Below are 17,893 nucleotides of genomic sequence, written 5' to 3' on the forward strand. Positions count from 1 at the left end.
TTGAAGATTATCCTATTCAGTGATCCCTCCCCCCCCAAAAGAATTTATCCAGAAAAAAAAAAAATCCCATGCCTGTTATTGATATTGGTGAGAATACCAGACAAGGACACCACTCCCTTTCCTCCCACCTTCATCCTTCTACTGCCTCCACCTCTACAAACCTTTTGAGTACTCTAGGTTCTTTGTGATTCCCCCTTACAGACCCCTTACTCTGACATACCCTCCTTTTCCCAACAAGTAGGAAAAGTTTCAATTGCAGTTGTTCTGCTCATTCATGCCTTGTAATAGTTACATAGACCTAAGCTCATGCATTATCTACCCAGACTGACCTCACTGGCAAACTTATTCCTGTTCAACCTCACTCCTCCCTTAATATTTGTATCAGAACTTTTTCCAACCCCCTGGCTGATTGCCCTGTCCATGATGAGCATTGGTCAGACTGTGAAAACAACTTGCTTACCTGCCTTGCTGACTATGATGCAGTAGCAGTACAGTGCTACACTGTACTGTCTGGGGCAGTGGTTCTACACCAATACTGCCAAGATTAGCTCCCTTAACCATGATCTCCCCCATGAATTGTTAATGGTTAATGGTTACAAATTAAAATAGATGTGCTAGACATGAAAAGTTATATAGCACTATTAGAAAGGTGTATTAGTGAAAAAGGTAAAGCAGGGGGTTAATCGATGATAAAATGTGCTACACACTAGAAGTTGTATAGCAGTTCAGGAAGGTAGGGATTAACCCAATGCTAACGGGCATGATGTGTATGCACGTGCTATGCCCACTGTGACCAATTAATCATTGTTTTTCCACATAGATGGCTACACTTGTACTAAGTCACCAATGAGCCAATTACGAGTACTGCCTGTCTCCCTTATTTACCCTTTTCTTTGATATATGAAAATATTTTACATTATCTTATTTTGCTGTTACTAATGTTTATAACATTATAGTAATTATAATGTTTATAATAAAAATAACACCATCCATATTCATAGCACTAGTAAAAAATACATTTTTCCTGCCAATTCAAATTGGGTAAAGTCACAAGGTCTACTAATTTTCCTTTGTGGCTAAGCACTAGCAGAGCCATCTATGTGCAGAGACATCTCACAAAATATAGAAAATGAGCACAGGATTTTCCCCATTTTTTGTTCATTTTCCCCGGCAGCATTGGGTTAGCACAGGGTGATTAGATCATAGTTGTTAAAGGAAGAAGTGTGGGATTTTGCAAGGATGTAAAGCAGGGATTAGCAAAATGAGAAAAGGGTTGAAGGGAGATTAGATCAATTTCAGGAAAAAAATGTAAGGAGGGAGAGAATCCAGGGAAGGGGATTGTGACAAAGGGTCACATGTATTCAGGGGGAATTGGAATGGATGATGGGGAAGGAAGGGGGGATGTAGCTGAAGCAGGGGGGAATGAAATATGTTGTAAGGGGTGAGGAGGGAACACAAGTAGGAGGGTGATGGATGTTGGCCATTACTTTGAGTGTAGAAGGAGTTATTCATTTACCAAAAATGTTCTGCCATGTCTACATCTAAGGTCATTAGCGACATATTCAATATATAGTGATAGCGTAAGGCTTGGGAGCAAAGCCCCCAGGTAAGGACCTGCTATATGACACTTTACTATGGTAAAGTAGAGTAGCGAATAGTTAGGAATAAGTTAATGATTAGGGTAAAGTAACAGGTAGGTGAGGGTAGTATGGTAGTGAAAAGGGTAGAGGAGCTGATGGGGTATAGCATAAGGTAAAGGTTGCTAGAAGGGGATGGAGTTAAAGGAATAGGGTGCATTATGATGAAATATTGTGGCAAAAATAAGTTTAACAATTAGGATAAATGGAGAGAACAAGGATATGAAGAAAAGCAAAAGGAGAGGAGAAAAGATCATACAAAATTAGTTGAGGCAAGGGATGAGGACCAAAGTAGGGGTGGTTACCCACATTGGACCTCAGTCCCTGTCTCCTATCCTCCCCTCCTCTACATCAACAACAAGCAAAGAATTGGGGGAGTGTAGAAGGAAAGGAAGCAGAGAAATTGGAGGATGGATAAGGTATAGGCATGTTATATAGAGTTGTGATTAGATAGTTTTGAATGTCTGGGAGTTTCTGAAGTGGTGTTGGTTGGGGAGGTCTGAGAAACAAAGATTTACTTATGAGGGGGAGAAGAGGAGACAGACATTTGAGGGGTGGAGGGAGAGCTTGACATAGGATACAGTAGGAGATGGGATGGAGCGTTCAGCTCATCTTGGGAGATAAGCTGAGCACGGAAGAATATTGGTAGGCACTGGGGAAGTAGAGAATGGAGTGTTTGGAAACTGAGAAAGGGAGAGGGTAGAAGTGGGATGAGGAAGATACTAGGGGAGATGTAGAAACATCTTAATGTTTGGCCTTACTTAACCCATTCCCGACGGGTCACGCCTATAGGCATCATAACAATACGCTCGAAATGTGGCGTGCGGCTGTCCACTGCAGCGGCGTGCCAAAGTGCTCCAAGGCAATGATTTGGCTTGATGTACCAAATTCACACGCTCAAAGTCGCCAATGGGTTAAAGTGAGGCCTAATTTGAATCTGAGAATTGCCAATTCAGACACAAACTTGCTGGTGGGGTAGCCCCAGTAAAATACATTATAGGAGCCATCACAATTGGCACACGTAAGTGATTGTGCAGAGCAATTTGATCAATTATGAACAAGTTGGGCACATAGAGGGCCTCACACTGTAGAGCGGCAGGGTTTAGCAGGGTGGCCTAGATGCCAACAATTCTGATATTGATGGGGGAGGTTGATATTGTTGTACAGGGAGGAACATTCTGCCATTTTAAATGGGGGAGGTCATGTCTATGGAAAGTAATCTTGGCAATATTGGTGGATGACTTACAGCAGCCTCTAGGGGTAGTGGTGTAGCATGGTACTGATACTGCATCATAATCATTGAGGCAGGCGAGTAAGTCTTCTCCACAGTCTGACCAATCCTTGACATAGACAGGGCAGTCCCCCAGGGAGACAGACAGTTCCAGTACAATTACTGAGGGAAGGATGAGGTTGGGCATGAATGAGTTTGTCAGAGAAGTCAGTCACAGTACATAATGCTTTAGCTTGGGATTTGGATGTAACAGTGACAAGGCAAGAGCAAACAGGGCGACTGCGGAAGGGAACTTTACTTGTTCGTTTTTGGAGATACTCGAAGATTTGTAGAGTTAGGTGTAATAGGACGGGGCCTTGTGGAAGAGAGAGTGGTGTTGAGTGAAGTAGTACTGCAGAGATGTATTATTATCCAACTTGCAAAGTAGTTACAAGGGAGTAGGGGGTAGTAGAGGATGTTGGGAGAGGAGGAATGTTTCCTGGAGGTTTAGTAATGACCTGGCTGGACTAGACTGAGGTGATAGTGAGGGGGTAGTTATAGTGTTCACAGTCGTAGTCAAAGGAGACCTTGGGAGTCATGGTACCAGAGGGATTAATATCAGTGGGGGTAGTTTATAAAGGGGCAAGTCTTTATGCCCCTAATAAAGATACAAAATCTTCATTACTGGCCATGGTAAGCCTGGTGTATGTTGGAAAAAGGAAGGGTCCATCCCTCAGGGTCCTCTTAAGGGGTAAGGGTTAGACAGCTAAACAAGGGAATACCATGCCTATGGCTCCCCTAGGCTGTTAATGACAGGCACAAAGTCAGCCTATAATCCTTTCAACATGGTCCTCACACTGTAAGAAGTGGATAGTAGAGTTTGGAAAAGAGAAGGAAAAGGAAAAGAGAAGAAAAGACCATGCAAAATTAGTCAAGTTGAGAGATGAGGTCCAAGTCTCCAGTCTCTGTCTCCTAAGCCACCCTCCATGGCAACAATTAGCCAACTTGTCATATGCATTGCTTCTAATAACCAATGAATTACCCTGTGACCCACAATACCCTTGTGTATATACTCACAAATTACATATTGGTAAATAAGATAAAATACTGAAAAACAAATTTTTTATTACAGCCTCAATACATGAGATTCCTTACACCATATCCTTCAAAAGCATGATCTTCTAAAGTAAAACTTCCGAACTTACAAAATGGCACAAAACTTTGTTAAACATTATTGTTTGGGAACTAATTAAACACAAGTGTGCCCACTCCTAAAAATAAAACTGTTTCACTCACAACTTTAAAACACAAAACAACCACAACTTCATATCATTAAAAACTCTGGATCAATAATTAACCTGAAAGTGGGATAAAGAAACAACTTTAGAGTAATATACCATGATATGGTTCTGAAAAATATTTACCGACAAATACTCCCAGTAAAGACAAAAATGTATCCAAAAATACACAATAAAAAATATATATATATGATACTTTTCCCTTAAAAAGGAAAAAAAAAAAAAAAATCCAACAAACAATACTCCTTGTGGTTGGTTTCTTCATGTCTGTAACACTGCTTCATCACAAATTTGAGCAATGGCTTCCTATACGTTTTAATTAAATGTTTCATGTATCTTCCCTCTGCAGATGTGCTTCCAATAACCTCCACTTTGGCCGACTCAACAATACTGAAGAATAGCAATGAAGGAATAATACGTATAGAGACTAAAGACCTGTGTCGTTAGTTGTCTTTTGTAATGACAAAAAGAAAAAAGAAAGTTAAATAAAAAAAAAAGATCAGAAATGAAATATACCTTTGTACATAAAATTCATACTAAATAAACATTCTTCACAGAAGATTACCATGCTAGAAAATTGAACCCAGAGTATTGAATTCTATTCTATAAAGCCTCTAAATTCTTCTTCAGTTATTGCAACAAGTGGATTAACACCAGTAATTAACCTGATCTGTGGCAAGTTTCACTCTGTAGTGTTATGATTGAATCTCAACATATACTGTCTGTAAAACAAGTGCTTGACTTGTATTTAACCAGCACTCCAAAAACTACTAAGATATTGAATATTTTTTGTTTACAGTCCGTATGATTGTAGTTCAGGAGTATTACATCTGAATCTTTTTATACTCTAATTTTAAGTTATTACACAAATAAATACCTTCAATTTACACTTTCCTAACTCAACAGCATAAATTTTCAAAATATATTTGAGGTAAGTCACTATATATACACACAGACATTGATATCATGCCAGTTTAATCCTTAATCTCATGAACTCATTGTAATCAATATGCATCTGAATCCAAAAATAGCAGACTTAACCCATTCACGACTGGGCAAAATTTTGGGTAATGTTTAGCAAGGCTAGGGTGCATCACCATATACTGCTCCACACATGGACCATTGTTGTCCGGCTCACAAGCTGTCACCCTGGCCAAAAGGAAACAGGTTCATGACATGTTAGATGTTAACCGGTGTCTGTGGATTATCATTGCACCCAGCATGAATGGGTTAACCCCTTACTGATGGGTGAAGAAAATAAAATAAAAAACTCTATGCTGGAGATTAATGGAAACGAGCCTACTTTGAGCACGGGAGTTCAGTACATCAAGCTGAACCCCACGGCTCTTAGCGCTTTGGCTCGTCGCCACGGTGTACAGCCACACTCCACAGATTGAGCGGTTTGTTATGACGCCTCAGCGCGTGACCCATCAGCAAGGAGTTAAATTTGATTTACCAAGAGTAAAAACCAAAAACAAAAATCATTTACCTCAAATGCTGCTTCAAAAGTAGAGCATAAATTCATCTCAACAACTGAACATGTATAAAAACATTTTTGTTTTAGAAGCAAGTCGTTCACATACATAAAGTACATAATGAATATAGTGGTTTATTCAACTCAATAGTAGGGGGATTTCTGCTCACCAAACCAAGCTATGCGCTGGGCAACACACACACAGTCAGCTAAAAATCAGAAGCTTGGGGAGCACATATTTGCCAGTGCACTTGGCTATAGCTCCTAAATTGCCACACTCAGAGGCAAAAAAGTGCACACCTGTTTAGGGCACACAGCTTGGAGTTGACTGGCTTTGCATTGTGCGTGTCTGTGCCAATCGGCATTTGGCTTCAGCTCTTTATGGCAAGAATAGATGCACAGTAATGGTTAACAAACAATATTTGATTGCATATTATGGATAAGAAACAAAATTTGAAAGTGGTCATAGTTTGAAGATCTAAATATTCATAACCTTTACTATCAAAGTCAACACTAAAACAAGTCTAAGCATTTTTTTTTTTTTTTTTTTTTTTTTTTGTAAAGTACCTATGATCCAAATAATTTCCATATATTTTATCACACTTTCTCCAATAATAATTTAGCACAACTGTAATCAGGCTACATAAATGACCTTGCAACCCAGACAGGGACTGGCTTCAGCCTAGTGACATGAAGGCTTAACTATTAAAATAAATGAAAATACAGTTAATTGCAGATAGGGCGCAACCATAAGGCAATGTAGTTGCACCTAGAGAGTCATTGGCAAGATAGTATTGAGCACTAAATATAAAATACACAAACTCAGTCATAAAATTCATTATCTACAGTCAGTACCTATTTTCTGATTATATGGCACATGAAACTATCAACAGGCATGACTTCTTATCCTCAAGAAGAAATGGAAATAGCTGTTGCATACCTGGGCAGTTCTATGTTAAAATGAATAAAAACCTCATTTTGAAAGCCAAGGTGTGAATACATATAATGTGCCATAACATGTCTAGCATAAAAAAGAAACAGCCTAATATACATGAAAGCTTTTCAAAGAGTAGAGTAGTGAGAACAAAATAAACATCAGTAACTATAAAATAGATATTATTTAGTGTGGAGAGTCTTGAAGACTGCAAAGCTACATCTTCTTTACCTACAATCCACATGTAATCATCTTTCCTATACAAAAGAAAAAGAAAGAAAAAGAAAAAGAAAAAAAAATCAAATATAACATCTGCCTCTATTTATTTGTACTACTGCATATCTGAAAATATACATATCAAGGTTTGCAACTCTATTACGACGCCTACATAAATATTTTAGATAGAAGTGCTCTAAGATCTAAAAGTATATTTAATATCAAGTTAAATGAGAATTCACAGATAAACTTTGCATACGATGCTGAGAAAATTGCTAACAAATCACTAACTAAAGCAGGAGCCATACTTAAGTGTCGAAATGGGACTTAAAACGAAATCAAGGGAAAAAAAAAATATATATAGACCTATTCCCTCCTCACCTTACAGAAAATAAAAGGCAATGACTAATAAAGCACATATTGTCAGGAACTGTGAAGTATTGAGGAATCAACACTGCCCAATAATCACAGCACTAGAGGGAGGACACCAATGAAAGGAGCTGGCAAGGTTTGCCACTTGCAAATCTTCAATGGTACTCACTTGATGAGAAGTGAGCCTAGGAATCAGTCTAGTCCCAAGAAATTGCCAAAGAAAATATCAAATGTACCACATGATACCTCATGAGAATAATGTCTATGTACAAGCAAAGAATAGTAATCTAATGAACTATAACTACACACACAAAATTTCAATTTCTTTGCATAAAAAAAAGAAAAGAAAAGAAGAAAGAAAAAAGAAACACACACACACACACAAGAGACAACTGCCCTTCACTTTTTCAAACATTTCCTAATCAAAACAATACTAAGTTTTTTGTTGCAGATGTTAGTCAATTTAGGATCCACACAATGGAAAACCTTCCTTAATTATTTTTTTGTAAAACAGAAAAATATTAATGATAACACCCTTCGACACTCCATCTATTTTCCCAATACAATAAAACCAGCAACATGAATTGCATCTATTATTAATATGTACTAATATAACTACCTATCAGACATACTGTCTCAAAGGAAATGAGTTTCCACAGCTAACCTCTGTGTATCTAATTAAGGAAGAACCTTGGCAGTGTTGGTTTGGGAAAGCAAATAAGCTGTTCTTTACCAATTACTTTAAATATAACCTAAAAAGAAGAAAACCAGTACAAACTGATATACTTCTCTTTTTCACCATCTTTATTCCAGAGACAGACATGCTAAAATTGCAACCCTAAAGCATTACTGTCTCCAAGTCAGATCGTCACATATCACGGAAGGGGCTTGGTGTTATGGTTGAAATGTTTTATCAACATTTTTCCTCCACCTTATGATGACCCCAAGAGAGGGCAAACACAGTATCATTCAATTACTGGTTACTATATTATAAAAATACTATTGTAGATTAGTGGCCATTACTGTGTTCATATGGAGCCAGATCTAATCTAATATTGCATAATCTAATATTGTATAATAATATATATATCTATATATCCATATTTTTTTTGTTTCTCTCTCTGTCCTATATACAATATATATCTATATATATATCAAAACACAAAACATCAAAATATAAATCTTCATTTGCAAAGAACTAAAATTTCACATCTCTCATGATTTGATAAGTGAGATAAAATGCCTATATCCAATCAACATACAAAATGTGCTTATCATTTACTTTAAGGCTTTTATTTTTACAATTTTCACATCAAACAGCAAATGAAAAAGAACATGCAATGTTCCCTGAACTATTATCAGAGTAATGGAAAGATTATCTTTATATATGAGATTTGTTCAATTGATCAAATGCAAGCTGCATCCTTCCTTCTTATCCCCATAAATAAAGTAAATTTTCAGTTATTTTCTCCATAGACTTTCTTCTATCTTGTAAAACTAACACATATGATGACATTCAAAAATTAACACATAACCAATGCCAAAACTCTGTCAGGCATATCCAGCACCATATATTATAAGCAAGCAAAGGAAAACAAAACACACTCACACAAGGAGAAAACACATACATCCTCAGGTTCTTGCACACAGAAACACACAGTTATTGAAACTGCCATAAACACTATGTACTGTTAGCACCATATGAAGCAAATTATATCTGACTCCATGTGACCCTCTGACCCAATGCTAGAGGTTGAGGATATGCAATTAGTGCAATTAAACAAAAGTAATGCATTATATATCCCTTGGCGGCTCCTGCTCCTTAAATTGTGTGCTCTAGAAGTTTACTGAATGCACTGTCGAAGAAGCTCATTATATTTACCTTCATTATTTTTTATTTTTTTTATATCATTATTAACAATGCTAAATCAGAATACTATATTTTTCTTTCAATCCAAAAAACCTAAAAAAAGCAGGAGGTATTAACGTGCCTCCTGCAAAAATCCTTCCTTAATTTTCCCACAAGAACCTGTGACTCTTTCACCACCAGCACAGGCACACAACCCTCTTTCATAACTTGGTTGAACGGGGTTTTGAGTCAGAGGAGCTTGATTTGGGGGTGTTGCAAGATGCAGTGGGCTCTTCAGGATTGACTGGCAGGCCCTGAGAGTGGCGGTACTGCACCACATTACGCCAAATGCGCAGTTCCACTCCCCCTCTGCCAAGGGTAGATATCAGTTAGAAAAAGCTTTATTGGGCTGGCTAAGAAAAAAATAATGTCTTTGGTAGTTCTGTCAAACTAACCATAGAAAGCCTGACTACACTGAAAATTTACTTACTTTGAATTTCAAAATATCACAGATTTATTATGTATAAAAGAAAAAGAACTTCCAAGGCATTTTCTTAGTATCCTACTTTCCTCAACAAATTCTAAATTTCAAAACAGAAAATCATCTCACCTCATCTGCATTCTCCTGAGGTCATCTCTAGTCATCCAGAGAAGAACATCATCTTTGGTATAGTCCTCAGCTAGAAACTGAAAATAAGAGCAATTTCAAGTTTGGAAACTAAAATCAGAGATCATAAATGAAAATGTGAGTGTGTTAATGTGTGTTAATGTGTGTGTGTGTGTGTGTGTGTGTGTGTGTGTGTGTGTGTGTGTGTGTGTGTGTGTGTGTGTGTGTGTGTGTGTGTGTGTGTGTGTGTGTGTGTGTGTGTGTGTGTGTGTGTGTGTGTGTGTGTGTGTGTGTGTGTGTGTGTGTGTGTGTGTGTGTGTGTGTGTGTGTGTGTCCTTGCATGTGTGTGTCCTTGCATGTGTGTGTCCTTGCATGTGTGTCCTTGCATGTGTGTGTGCCCTTGTGTGTGTGCCCTTGTGTGTATATCCTTGCATGTGTGTCCTTGCATGTGTGTCCTTGCATGTGTGTGTCCTTGCATGTGTGTGTCCTTGCATGTGTGTGTCCTTGCATGTGTGTGTCCTTGCATGTGTGTGTCCTTGCATGTGTGTCCCTGTATACATGTGTGTCCCTGTATGTATGTGTTGCTATAGGGGTGTGCCATGATAGTTGTGTGTGTTGCTGTATGTGAGTGTGTCACTATGTGATTGCATCACTATATGTGTGTATATGTGTGTGTGTGGCATACATGTGTGAATATGCATGCATGTGTATACACATATGTGGGCCAAGATTAGAAATGGTTCAGTTAATACAAAAAATTAAACTATCTTCTGTTGATACAACCAATTTTCAATTCATGAGACCTGTTAAGCTGTTAATTTTGAATAGATATGAGTCTATTGAAGTTCGGTACTTTTTTTATACTCCTTCTGAAATGGTAGTGTATAGGCAATGCAATGAAGTGATGGGAACTTTTAGGAAGATTTTTCCATTTTGGCCTTTTTTTTTGGGGGGGGAGGGGCCAAATATGAATAAGTATTTCATAAAATCTACTTATCTTTTTGTTACAAGAATTCCCTTCAAAGTTTTCATCAAAACTGCAAACTGTCTACACACCTTGCTTCGTGGGTGTTCAATATAAATGAATGCCATGAATGGATTGTTATTTCACCTGACATCACCATCTCAGAGGGGTTAATATCGACTTAAGTCATATGTATTATGTATTCACGGCTGGACGAGAGTAAAAGTTGGTATCGTCTCCTCCGAGATGGTGTTGGCAAATGAAATAACATGCCATTCTTGGTGTTCATCTGTTCTGAACACCTGTGAGATGAGCTGAATATATGCTTGCATGCAGAATCCAAGCAAACTGTGGATCATATGAATATCTTCTCACAGAATTCTTAACGTATGCAAACATTTTCAAAGGAGGATATATGGGAAAAAGAAGTTGATTTATAGAGATATTGCCTCCTGATTTGGTACCCTTAAAATTTAGTGATTAGAAAACATATAATAACAAATAACATGGAATTTAAAAATGAAAGAAAATCCATAGAATGTACTTTTACAAAACATGTATACCTCATTTTTCCCTTTTAAACTCAGGACATGCCAGTGTGACAGGATTTCCCTGCACCATAATAAGCGATATGCCATACTAGTAGAATGGGAAATGTACATTTACCAATCTCTACACTTTGGGCTCTGGCATAAATAAGCTCTGAGGAAATAAGACTAAAAAGAGATATTTAAGGGGCTGCAATATCGCAATGACTGCAGTCAAGACTATGATCAGATGTCATCTGAGAAAAGTGGATTACAGACGGCAGTTCATATCACAACAGTAATTCTATCTAATGGTCTTTAAAATCTCATATGAAATGTTAGTTTTATGTTTGTCATAGCTATTCTTATTTTGTTTTTCATTTGTTCATTTCTTTTAGATTAAAGACTTAAAGAACTTTAGAACATTAACCCAATTCAGACAGGTTACATGTACAGGTGTCATAACAAACCGCTTGGTCTATGGGGTATGCCTGTACACAGGGCAACGCGCCAGAGCATGTGGAGCAGGAAGTTCCACTTGATGTGGCGGACTCCCACGCCCAGTGTCTGGCCGTTGCCAGAAATCACCAGAGTTTATCACGCTCAGAGATTTCTTTTACCCGGCGGTGATGGGTTAAATGTTAGGATGAAGGGATCAAGGATAACTTATCAATCAATTCGCAAAATACACATATGTGAGTGTGTCACTGTTTTGAACATTTAAGTCTCATCATCTGTCCACTTGATTCAAATCATCATTGTCCTTATCCTACACAAAGATTTTTTCTTGACTATTCTAAATAAACTGACAGATATGTTGCAACATCATGATCATCAATACTTCATGCATTGACAGAATTTTTCCTTCTCCTTCAAAATTTGTACCTTGATTTGTACCTTCATTTCAATGATCAGAATGGAGAGAACTAATTTTGATACCTGACTGGGAATAGATTTTTTCTACTGTTTACTGTTGGATGTTTATGCCAAGTACTGTACACTATATTCATATTCTTCAGAATCTGAAACATCACTGCATGTGGTAATTTAGGAAATCAGAAATGAACAATATATGGGTGAATCTGACCCATACTTCAATATCCAGATAAGGTTTTCAGCACTTAGTCTACATACCTTATCGATAACATCACGATCAATTGACAGTGCCTGAAGCCAAGCAACCAACTCCATATCGATGTTGCGAGAGGACACGTGGATCATGGGGGGTTCATGAGGATTGTGGGCAAGCGATGGGGAGGCAGCATCCTCAGGAATACTCTGGTGGAGGGAGAGGGTTTATGGGTAAGGAGAAAAATAAAAAACACCAGACACAAACTTCAAACTACGGAAATTAGTGCATGACACAGATGAGGAAAAATTGAAAAAAAAGTCAGATTCACTGAGGCCTTGATATGAAAAAAAGAAAAATGAATTAAATTCATAAATTGCAAAATTAAAATGAACTTGTGACAAACAAGTATTTATCAAGCTTTCCAATGTCTATCTAGGGGTATCAATTGAACATTAACAGCTTTCTGAATAACCAGTCAGAAAGAATAACAGTCAAATGCTGACACACCATATAGAACATGTAACACTTAACCCAATGGCGACGGGTCACGCCTATTGCCGTCATAACAATATGCCCAAAATGTGGCGTGCGGCTGTCCGCCGTGGTGGCGCGCCAAAGCGCCCCGAGGCAATGATTCGGCTTGATGTACCGAATTCACGCGCTCAAAGTTGGCGCGTTGCCGCCGTTTGCCAGAGCGTAGAGTTTTTTTTAATTTTCTATACCCGTCGCCAATGGGTTAAGACAGCACGATAAAAATAAGAAAGTAACTAACATGCATAACAATGCAGGAATACTGCGTGGTGACATTAAAAAGCAAAATATTATGAATCATGTGTTCATACCAATTAAAGAGTAAGAGAAAATAATGTGCTAAAAATGCATTTGTCCTATTTGCCTGTGACAAAAACACTCAGCAATAACAGCCTTCCTGGATTCAACCAGAAAAGATACTCCTGGTCAGGCAGATGAACATCAAATATTGTCTTTAAATATTACATGATTAATGAAGGGGTTACCATTTAAGGCTAACCATTTGACATTTCCCTAAATTGAACTCAGGGCACAAACATGATGCAAGGGAGGAAGAGGAAAGAATGGATGAAAAAGAGAAGGAATAAAATAATAAGGAAGATATGGAAGGAAAGGAGAGAGCATCAAAACTAAGGAAGGTGAATACCATGAACAATGGGTAGAATCTTACATAAGTCCTATATAATGAATGATTATCTATTTATATGTATTTTTTCCTTCTAAATGATTGTTTATGGTTATATAATGTACATAGAAAACAAGAGGATAAGAGAAAAAGGTCAGTATAGCCCATAATACCACTTACAATAATATTCAGTCAAAGCCAAATAACAACTGATAAACTTCAGGAACATAAGCCTTCCTCCCCATCCCACTTCTATCTACAAATAAATGCGCACACAGACACAGACACAGACACACACACACACACACACTCACCTCTCCAGTCACCGTCTCAGCACTTGATTGTGACCCCATGGTACCAGCAGGCGATTCGAGCTCTTCTCCTCGAACTTCCACACAGCGTCTCTTACTACAAGTGTTCCCTGCAATCTCGATATTCTCTGTGCTCTCAGCCACAGTGTCACCCTCCCCTTTGCTCTCCTCTGGCTTAAGAACAGGTGGTGAGGGCAGCCCCAACTGCTCAGCCAGGAGGCGGCTCTGCTCACGCCGGTCAGACAGGTACATCTGCAACAGGTCCCCATACCGTTTCTCTGCCAGAGAGAGCTCTTCTAGCAACCTGAGGAGAAAGATAGAGAAATGCAGAGTGAAACAGCAAACCAGTTTGAGATTACAATAAAAATCCTAAATAAATTCATCCACAAGTAGGCAAAGAAGATGGAGATAATACTGAATAGGAAGAGAAAAAGAAAAACAATATAGAAAAAGAAACTCAAAGTAAATCTTTACTTTAAAATCATAGACACACACACATACACACACACACACACACTCCCTTACAAACAAAATGACAATTTCAATTCCAGGCAACTCCTCTCTCTCCCTCTCCTCTCATTCTTTAACCCCCTCCCTCCCTACCACTCTCTCTCTCACCAAGCAATCCACAGCTTTTCACAAACCTGAGATTCTCCGCCCTGGCTGCTTGGAATTTCTCCTGCAGCTGGTGGCACTGTTTTGAGTGGTGGAAGTCATGTAGCAGCTTGGCCGACTTAGTAGAGTTGATGGTAGAAACACCTGAAGTGCTGCCTTCCTCAACTGCATCACGTGGTCTCCCAGGGCTCCCCCCCAACACGCCAATGTTCTCATCTGGGGAACCTAGTAGGCTCTCATGGTCTGAAATCATTTGTCAAAACAATAAACTGAGTGAATATGTCTGTCAAGAGAGATACCATTGATTTTATCCAAAGAAGAAGAAAACAAATTTAGGTTACTTCCTAGAAGAACAACATCATCTTCTAAAACATAGTTGTAATTTTTATTACCAGAATACTTAATATGTACCTGTAGTTTCTGAAGTTATGATGTTGTATTTTCTTTTGGTACATAAACCATTGTAACTAACTTTACAATTACTGGTATTGTCTAGGAAGTTTACTTTCAAATTATATTCTTATTCAACAGATTTTCTGGCAATATCAAAAACAGGATAGTCTTTTCATAAATCAAATTATATCTGTATCTGGTGCATTACTTAGCAACAATAAAAAAAGAAAATCATTCTAAGACGCAATGAAAAGAAAGTTGTAATTTCCTCACCTGGAGAGAGAACAGTGATGGCACAGTGAACAGAGCTCCTCACAAGATTGTCAAGGGCAAACATCCAGTGAGGTTTTATGCTGTGACTCTTCAAAACCTCATTCACCTAAAGAAAGTGGTTAAAAGAGAGAAAATACTTATTTTCCTTGAAATCTGATGGTGACAGAGTGAAGGACTTCAGAGATGAAGATGGAGATAAACAAAGCAGTATCACTGAATGTTACAGAAGAAAATCAAACAAATTGTAAACAATAAAATAACAAGATATAAACATCTATAACACTCACAGCATCTTGGAAAGTGTAAAGCGCTAAATGTATCTGATTCACTGTCTCCTCGAATTCGGTCTCATTCTTGAGGGCTGCAAAAGCTTGCTCTATGGCTAATTTCTTTTGCTCTGGGATGTACTCGCGCAGGCCAACCATTATAACCACCAACTGGTCCTGTTGAGATAAAGCACAGCACATTGTGAATCTTTTAGAGGCAAAATAGCCCAAAAAACAAACAAAATATTGCTATTGATGACCCTAAAGTGAAATGAGGGTGAGACCTACCTGAGTGAGTAATAACTTGGCACTGCCCAGTTCCTGCTGCAGACGCTGGAACCAAATTTGAACAATTTTCTGTTGATCGTGAACCAACACTTTGGTGAGAGTTGTCCGTCGTTGAGAATCTTTTTTCAGAAGGTAGAATCCATCCTGCTCCTGAGGATAATTGGGCAACTTTACCACAAACCCTTTCTCTCCCTCTCACATGCATAAACATAAAAAAATAAAACTATGTTCTTCTTTCATAAAAAGAGAATACATCTACTACTCTTGACTTACAGGAACACAATTCCTACACATAACATTCTATAATTTACTGACACTGATAATGAACATCTTTATTTAGTCTTAAAGATTGTACAAAACATCCATATTTTTGGTATGACATCAAGATCAAATTCTTTGATATAAACATCATCTTAAAAAAATGTTGTAACAGATTCAATAATTATACTTAATAATTTACAATATGGCCAAACGAAGAGAACCATGCTTAGCAAATAAATTTATCATAACAGAAATATGCTTCCCATGTACTACAATGTAAATTCTAAATGTGACTAATTTTTATTGAATTTTCTATCACTATGTTTTACAAGCTTTCTTGAAATCTGTAATGAACTTCTGTTGACATTGATTGTTCTTTGGTTTGTACAAATAGTATAACAGGGAACAACATCAGGAGCATCCTCATGAGGTATCCATACATTTACTCACCCCATCCGTCCTTGGTGACTCCACATCGGGCGAGAGAAGACCGCTGCTTGAGGAACGTCGGGTCATGAGAGCATCGTCGAGATCAGAACCAGTCATAACTGAGCTGTTCATGAAAATGGCAATGCTTTTATAAACAACTTTTCAGTACTTGGTTTTCAACTGAATAAAGCTATGTGAAGTTAATTACAAATCAAGTGAATTGCAGTAGTTCAGCCAAGACTGAAAAATAGTTTGAGTGCAGCAATCTGAATATGAGATCATAAGAACTCTTAAAAATAATAACACAGTATTTCCTTGAGTATAAGCTTGGAATAGTACAGCCTTTGTTCTTATAAATGAAATCAATATAATATCAACCTGAAGATCATGGATTTAAATAATAATGAGAAGAGTAGTCATTAGAATAGCAATTTAACAGACTGTGAATTCCTCCAGTCAGATATACAGACATTACTAAATAAAATGATCTAAAAAACATATAATTACATAAATACTAAGTCTTTTTTCATATCTGGGGGAACTATTGGTATTCAAAACTGATAAACCTTACTAAATATTAAAGTGCATTTCCAGTAAAATTTAACAGTAATTATGTCTGAGGCTTATATTCAAGAAATACTGTTCATTGATGCTGCCAAAACATAACTAAAATTCATAGTGAAAATTCTAAACCAAATGCAGTAAAAAGTCAGTGTCATAAACATTTCAAATCTATTAATGCTGTTTACTACAATAACATGCAAGTCCTATTTTTATTAGCAATCAATTACTTTATGCTATCAAAACTGAAACCTCACACTATACTCTATTTTTTAGCTCAAATATAGGCAACTATTTCTATTGTAAAAAAAATATACATATGCATCATATAACACTACAAAAAATAAGACCACACCAATAACTATGAATCATGTATTTATTATAAGAACTATTTATGCAATGCTTATGAAGCTTTGGGAATCACTTTTATTACACTTCAAATACAGTGAAGCCACAATATCTAAAAGTCAGTAAATAAATAAATTATATCTTTAAACTGAAATTATAAATCGAGCAGAAACACAAATCAAAGCTAATTTGGAATGCATTATATCTCATCAAATCACAAAAAAGCATATGGACCATACAAGTGCACACACAAACACACATATTTTACTTAGGGGGAGGGGAGAGAAAAAAAAAAAAAAAAAAAATCACTTACACTAGTATATCAACCAAAACTGAATCAAGTTTTAATGATAAAAACAAGTGCAGAAAAGTGAGCCTGTGGATTGTTTACCTGGTGTATGAGAGAGATGAGAGGTAGGAGGAGGGGGAGGCTGGGGAGACACTGGGACTGCCAGCTGTGTTGCAACGGGAGCCATACCCATACCCGAACTCTAGGCTACAACACAGAGAGGCGGCTATCACACACATGCCAAGGGTACAGTGTGGTGTTTGAGAAGACTAAAGGTAGGAGATCATTTTTTCTTTAATTTTTGAGGGCAGAAGGGCAGAGCAAAAGCGGCCAAACTGAGAATGAGGGGAGACTTTGAGAGATGGAAAATGCCTGGTGAGTGATTGAGGGGAGGGGAGTTAGGAGTCGCAGTTTTATATTCACTTAATGTTAATCATAAAATGAATCATTAGAGCTTAAAATTAACAAGTGAGAGTGGTAAATGTATTAAAAAAAGCTTAGCCCCTTAAATGTGCCTTGTGAAAGACAAAATTAACATCACTT

General features: G+C 37.5%; 1 protein-coding gene across 4 annotated transcripts in view; it reads right to left on the minus strand.

Annotated features, from left to right (window-relative positions):
* Positions 1–3,955: 3,955 nt before the first annotated feature.
* The window catches only part of LOC125029397 (mitogen-activated protein kinase kinase kinase 15-like), a 33,827-nt gene continuing 19,889 nt past the window's right edge, over positions 3,956–17,893 (minus strand). For 3 of the 4 annotated variants that reach the window (XM_047619224.1, XM_047619223.1, XM_047619222.1), the window contains exons 19-28: positions 17,453–17,557; positions 16,174–16,276; positions 15,463–15,612; positions 15,196–15,351; positions 14,909–15,014; positions 14,272–14,485; positions 13,631–13,931; positions 12,223–12,366; positions 9,601–9,677; positions 3,956–9,359 (exon numbers count right to left, since the gene is read on the minus strand). In XM_047619224.1, coding sequence (XP_047475180.1) covers positions 9,212–9,359; positions 9,601–9,677; positions 12,223–12,366; positions 13,631–13,931; positions 14,272–14,485; positions 14,909–15,014; positions 15,196–15,351; positions 15,463–15,612; positions 16,174–16,276; positions 17,453–17,557 — 1,504 coding nt within the window. In that variant the 3' untranslated portion in view covers positions 3,956–9,211. The remainder of the gene's footprint in view (positions 9,360–9,600; positions 9,678–12,222; positions 12,367–13,630; positions 13,932–14,271; positions 14,486–14,908; positions 15,015–15,195; positions 15,352–15,462; positions 15,613–16,173; positions 16,277–17,452; positions 17,558–17,893) is intronic. The other variant, XM_047619225.1, reaches the window with a different exon arrangement.

This window comes from Penaeus chinensis, chromosome 10 (genome assembly GCF_019202785.1).
Source record: "Penaeus chinensis breed Huanghai No. 1 chromosome 10, ASM1920278v2, whole genome shotgun sequence".
Classification (NCBI taxonomy): Eukaryota; Metazoa; Arthropoda; class Malacostraca; order Decapoda; family Penaeidae; genus Penaeus; species Penaeus chinensis.